Source organism: Poecilia latipinna, unplaced genomic scaffold (assembly GCF_001443285.1).
Source record: "Poecilia latipinna isolate Pla-1442-1.1 unplaced genomic scaffold, P_latipinna-1.0 Scaffold577, whole genome shotgun sequence".
NCBI classification, from domain to species: domain Eukaryota; kingdom Metazoa; phylum Chordata; class Actinopteri; order Cyprinodontiformes; family Poeciliidae; genus Poecilia; species Poecilia latipinna.
This window is the reverse complement of record NW_015113193.1, coordinates 292,738-299,153: the sequence shown is the minus strand read 5'-3', so window position 1 is coordinate 299,153 and position 6,416 is coordinate 292,738. Positions and strand designations below refer to the sequence as shown.

At 46.2% G+C, this 6,416-nt stretch overlaps 1 protein-coding gene across 2 annotated transcripts in view; it reads left to right on the top strand.

The window, feature by feature from the left end:
- The window catches only part of LOC106953388 (solute carrier family 45 member 3), a 32,724-nt gene that overhangs the window by 19,132 nt on the left and 7,176 nt on the right, over nucleotides 1-6,416 (top strand). For both annotated transcript variants that reach the window (XM_015042113.1, XM_015042115.1), the window contains exon 2: nucleotides 4,593-4,882. In XM_015042113.1, coding sequence (XP_014897599.1) covers nucleotides 4,735-4,882 — 148 coding nt within the window. In that variant the 5' untranslated portion in view covers nucleotides 4,593-4,734. The remainder of the gene's footprint in view (nucleotides 1-4,592; nucleotides 4,883-6,416) is intronic.

Genomic DNA, 6,416 nt, shown 5'->3' with positions numbered 1-6,416 from the left:
GTCCAGTCCAGATCCAGTCCCAGTCCCGTTCCAGTCCCGTTCCAGTCCCCTTCCAGTCCCGTTCCAGTCCAGGTCCAGTCCAGGTCCAGTCCCGATCCAGTCCCGATCCAGTCTCTGTCCAGTCCCTGTCCCGGCCCGTTCCAGTCCCGGTCCAGTCCCAGTCCCGTTCCAGTCCCCTTCCAGTCCCGTTCCAGTCCAGGTCCAGTCCAGATCCAGTCCAGTCCCGATCCAGTCTCTGTCCAGTCTCTGTCCAGTCTCTGTCCAGTCCCGTTCCAGTCCCGATCCAGTCCAGGTCCAGTCCAGGTCCAGTCCAGGTCCAGTCCAGATCCAGTCCAGTCCCGTTCCAGTCCCGTTCCAGTCCCGTTCCAGTCCAGGTCCAGTCCAGATCCAGTCCCAGTCCCGTTCCAGTCCCCTTCCAGTCCCGTTCCAATCCAGGTCCAGTCCAGGTCCAGTCCAGGTCCAGTCCAGGTCCAGTCCCGATCTAGTCCAGGTCCAGTCCAGATCCAGTCCAGTCCCGTTCCAGTCCCGCTCCAGTCCCGTTCCAGTCCAGATCCAGTCCCGATCCAGTCTCTGTCCAGTCTCTGTCCAGTCCCGTTCCAGTCCCGATCCAGTCCCAGTCCCGTTCCAGTCCCCTTCCAGTACCGTTCCAGTCCAGGTCCAGTCCAGATCCAGTCTCTGTCCAGTCTCTGTCCAGTCCCGGTCCAGTCCAGGTCCAGTCCCGGTCCAGTCCCGATCCAGTCCTGATCCAGTCAGGAGTCGGTCAGATGGTGACGCCGGTATCCATGACGACCACTATTGGAGCAGAGTCCTATCAGAAACGTGGAGCTAGCTAGCAGTAGCGGGTCCTGCTGCCAGCTCTGAATCGTTTAAATAAATCCGTTCATTGGAGGTTTGCTGCTCTGTGCAGAACCATTAGATATTATTATGGAAAGAGAAACAAACGTGGCTCCTCTTTGGGTTCAGGGCCAAAGCGACGCAGTCGCAGCGCTGCAGCAACCTGACAGCTAAACACAGAAACACCAGCATGTTGCTAGATGATGGCGACGTCTGGTCAGAAAATTAAAAAAGAAGCAGCACAAGTCGTTACTGTTTGCAGGGATTTTAATGTGACGAATATTTAGTGATGAGTTGAACTCTTAACATTTTAAGTGTTTGATTTTCTTTTATAGTGTGAAAAATGAGATTCCAGCTTTGCACATAATGTTTAAAGCAATTCAGGGGAAATCCTTTTAAACACCCAGTAAACCAGTTCAGCGTTCTGCTGATCCACAGCGTCGCTAATAGGAAATGTGGACATTTGGCTCCACAAAGTGGTTAATCATGCCGTGATTAACCACTTTCTGACTTAATTAATATGGTCAAGATGGAAAAAGTGGAATTTGGTAAATAATGAAACAGATTTTATGAGGTTCTGAATGTTCCAATGAATGTTTCCACCCAGGAAACTGAATGTTTGGGCGACTTAAAACCAGGAAGGACGGATTCCTGCAGATGACATTTTTCTGTTATTCTGCTGATGATGGATATTCATTTAGTCTTCCCCAGACGTGAGGGGCCGTGGCCCCCGGGGCCGTGGCCCCCGGGGGCCCAGCCTTAGTGCGCTGTCGTTTTAAGGATGGGTTTGGACTCCATGTTGGACAGAAGGAATAAAATCCTTATTAGTATTTATTAAACTCAGCTGATGGTTTCTCTCCTCAACTTTAGAGAGTTTACTTCCAAGTTTTGGACTTTATTGCCTCCATTAAATTAATAAGATCATGTTGTTGCACGTTGACCTTTATTTAGAGAAATGTCTAAGTTTCCTCAATTTCTTACCATAAACAATTTATTTTGTCCCATAAAATGAAGTAAAAACAAATATGGACCCTTGGAAGACATAATCAGATGAAGTACTTTAGTTTCTGCGTTTACACGTTGAAGCAGCCGAGGATCCAGAGGCAGAGCGGACCGCGCTTCAGTCCCGATGAAGGAAGGGAAAACATCAGGAACGCCGATGGACTCTTCAGTCCTGAGTGGCGGTGTAGCAGCAGTGTTGGTCCTGGATCAGAACTTGGGTCTGGATCTGATGGACCAACAGGATCTCCGTGTTTAACAAGAGAAAAAAATCACAAGAATCCAGATTTACTGCAACTCAGAATCAGCGAATGTGTTTTCTTGTTTTTTTTTACTGTCTGTCGGCCTCCATTTTGTAACAGTGCAGGATGACCTGACATTGCCGTGGAGACGGTACTGGGACGTACGCAGAAAGCACCAAAACAAACGGAAACCAGAGAAATGAAAGCAATTAATTCGGATCAGTCTTGGTTGAAGGAAACATTTTGGTCTCATCTGACTGAGCTGGACAGCAGGACAACCTGTCTGCAGACAGGGGGCGCTGTCTCTGGCCTCTGCTGCAGGACATTAGCATGTTCCTTTGGGTCCTGGTGGTCCGGCAGGTCGATCTGCTGCAGCGCCTCCTGGTGGCTCCTCCTCCCTGGTTCCTGACCTTCAGCCTCCACTGGCTCCATTTTCAGGCTGCATGCAGCTTCTTATGGACACGCTGGGCCTGACGGGGCGTAACCATGGTTACCAGCGAGCCGGAACGGTCGGCTGGTCCACAGCGCTGCGTTCATGGTAACGGTAGGCAGCAGAAAGCTGCAGATAGGCAAAATGCTGCAGCTTATCAGGACACCGTTGGACACACAGTTCAAACATGGACGTTTGAACTTTGTTCTCACAAAGTCGTTTTTAAATCGTTTTTATTGACATTCTACTAGTACCATCACATATGGCGATTAATTTTGAAGTCCATATCACCCACATGTCCTGAGAATTGGCTTCTTATGCATCATTATGATAGATAATTAATATGATGTAAGTAGGCTTTATCACTGGAATAAAGCTTTGAATTAAACAACTCGGCATAACATGCCAAACTCGGCGAGGCCACGCCCCCTGCAGGCCCTGTTCCTCCCAGGGTGTACATACTTTGGTCACATGGGCCAAAACTGTCAGGTCAAAGGTCACAGAGGCCAAAAAAATGCAATATAATAAAAACTCAACAATGCAATAGATGAATTGAACACATAGTGAGATATTTATGTCTGAACTATTGCAGAGCCAAAACTGCAGGTTTCTCTATTAAAATATATCTGCAGATTTTTATGGAAGAAGTGGAAAAGGTGGGTGTGCTGTGGTGGTGCAGGGGTTGAGCACAACCCATGTATGGAGGCCTCAGTCCTCGACGCGGCCGTCGCAGGTTCGATTCCCGGCCTGGTGACCTTTGCTGCCTGTCTTTCCACTTCTCTCATTACCCAGTTTCCTGTCAATTAACTATCAAATAAAGGCCACTGGAGCCAATTACAAAAATGGAAAAAGGGTCAGCCAGTTTGGTGTGGGGTGAGAGGGGCTTCACTGCTGGAGCCTCTGCTGGTTCTGCTGACTGGACTTTATTGCTTAACTCCACTAATGAATAATAACACATATTTCAGTTAAAATCTGATTGTTTGAGCTGCTGAAGGGGTCAAAGGTTATATCCAGTCAGGAGACACTCCACAGTCTGCTGGCTTTGAAGCAACCTACTCTTCAGTGAATGATGGAGATACAGAGAGTCCAGTGAAGACCAGGTCAAAGTTCAGCCACATGACCGAGTCCATCAGGGTTCAGCAGAGTTCATACCAAAGTCCAAGCTGGAACCTTCGCATCTTTCTGCTCTGCCAGTGTTTCTCAGGCTGAGGACCACCACTGGTCCAGGGACCACAGTTTGAGAAAGCCTGTGGTCTGCCATGGAGCGGCTCCTCTCCGACTTAGCCTATCCAAACCTATGCTAGCATAAAATAGCATCTAAATGTTAAACATGTAGCAGCTAACGCTAAAGTTGGCGTCCACAGTCCAGATTTCTAAAGAACCTTAATGAATGATCAGAGAAACTCTGGAAAGATGAATAGATAGAAAAACACTTAACAGATTACAACCTAACAGATTAAAAACTATTTTAAAAAATGTGTTGCTTATAAAGTTATCAGTCAATATTGATAATTATTGACTACCGTATTTTCCGGACTGTAGAGCGCACCTCGCCATAAGCTGCATCTACAAACTGGAAACGTAGATATATAAGCTGCACCGGGCTACAAGCCGCATGGTTCAAAGTGTGGGAGAAAAAAGTAGCAACTTATAGTCCGAGAAATATGGGAGTTGTTGTTTTTATATCTGAAATACTGTTAAACTAGATGCGAGACCTTTTCTGTTTCATCTAGTTTTCTCTCCATGCTGTAGTTTTTTATTTTTATACAGTTTTGTGGCGCGGTGATGAAACATTAAACTGCTGCTGCACAAGTTACTCAATGTGTTGTTATTAGGAACCCACAGAGTGGGTTGCTAGGCAACCAGAGAGAGTGAGTTAGTTGATGCTGCCCAGGTAGCTTAGCTCGCTGAGAGAGGTTGAGCGGCTAAAGCCTTTCCTTTGCCTACATCTCCCAGAATGCTGTGCAGTGAAGTTATCAAATCTATCAGGCGAAATAAAACAATCGAACCTGGTCTGGCCGTCCAGAACCAGAGATCTGATCCTGATATCTGAGCCTCTCTGATTTCCTTCTTCTTCTGCTCCTCAGACCCACGATGAGGAGAAGAAGATGAGTCCTCCAGACGGTCTGGGACAACTTCCTTTCTTTGCTGCTGTCCCTCCCACCCCCTGGACCTCACCCACCCTAAGCGCCTCCCTTCGCCTGGTCCCCAGTAGGGGGCGGTAAGGCGATGTCTGGGTGGCGTTCCCAGGGGCGCCTCCTGCTGCTGAACTCGCTGACCTGCGGCCTGGAGATCTGCGTGGCGGCTGGGATCACCTACGTTCCCCCGCTGCTGCTGGAGGCGGGGGTGGAGGAGCGCTACATGACCATGGTGCTGGGTGAGACTCTCAGATCGACCTCTGACCTCTCCGTTACACAGCCACAATAAAAACACTAACATGATTTATCAGCATCCATGCTGATTAAACTGCTGCTTAAGCATTTACATAAAGCAACACCTTTATGTAAAAATTAGGAATCTAAAACCAAAGTCTCTGAATTTATTAACAAGTTTCTGATGAGCAAAAATTATATCATTTAGCACCATCAGAAGCATTTCTATTTTAGAGATCATAATAACACAAACTGTTTACAAACAGAAGTTTTATGTTCCCATTTAATGTCAGTGTTTTCCTGATGAACCAATCAGTCTGTTTGTTGGGCTCTGATTGGTCAAAAACGACTGAGATTCAATTTTAAATACTTTTTAATCATTATTTGTTCGTCTAGAGAAGGGACAGAAAACCCGATTCTGCTGTTTTTATTCAGCAGCCGTTGCTTCAGAAACATTATGATGATGATAATAAAGTACATCTGAGCGTCTCGGTCCTGATGCTGAATCTGATAGCTGCTGATTGCTCTCATGGTAACAAGTGATGGTCTATGCCCATATTAGGGCGGTGGGCGGGGCTTCACTCAGGACTTGTCTGCTACACTCAGAGTAGCAGGAAGATGCAGAAGGTCCATCAGAGCTGCACCGATCCATCTGCTCTGATCCTCACCGTTGGCGTTCAGACGCTTTCTTCTTGTACAAGGAAACTTAAAACTTGGGACATTTATTGGTGGTTGAAGTTGTTCTGTTTTGTCCTCCACTGAACTCAAAGCCTGTGATTTTTTAAAAGCTCTTTATTTTGGTGAGAGGCTCCAGGTAGTCTGACCACAGTGAGGTCTAACAGACTTTTTATCACTCGCTTTTGTTGTTTACTTTCTCACACAAACTTTAGCAGATCATAGCCTCCATCACAGATTCTATTTAGGTGGTGCCCAAAGTGCAGCTCAGGGGCCATTTGTGGGCCTTGAAATGATTTTTTGTGGCCCCTGTCAGCAGTTCAGGAATGGAGCCAATGCAGATGAAGACTTCCTGTAGTTTATACAGGATGAGACTTTTGACACAGACCACAGATAAATAAATGTAACGTTTGTTTATTGAGATTATCAATGCTGCTAAATATGATTTAATGGTTTCAGCATACAAAAATTAAAAGATTTTAAATTGTTAATTTTAAATGTAAGATTTAAAGGATCTGGCTAATTTACTTTATAAAAGTTCAAAGAACAGTATTCATAGTTAGATTGTTTTGTTACCATAGCAACAATCTGATGCTGTGAGGTTAATTTTTAAGTTTGAGCTGTTTGCCCACAAATACAAATGAGTAAACTGTAACTATAACTGATTTGATATGGTTTGTTGTAGAGGTGTGCCGATCGATCGGCCACCGATCATAATCGGCCGATTTCCGTGAAATCGGCCGATTTCTGTGAAAAAGTGCATGATCGGTGATCGGCGATCATTGTCTCTTTTACCGATACCGATCATCTCATTTCCAGCCTGCCTGTGCAGCTGGTCTCCTCTTTCCTTCACTCTGCGCAAAC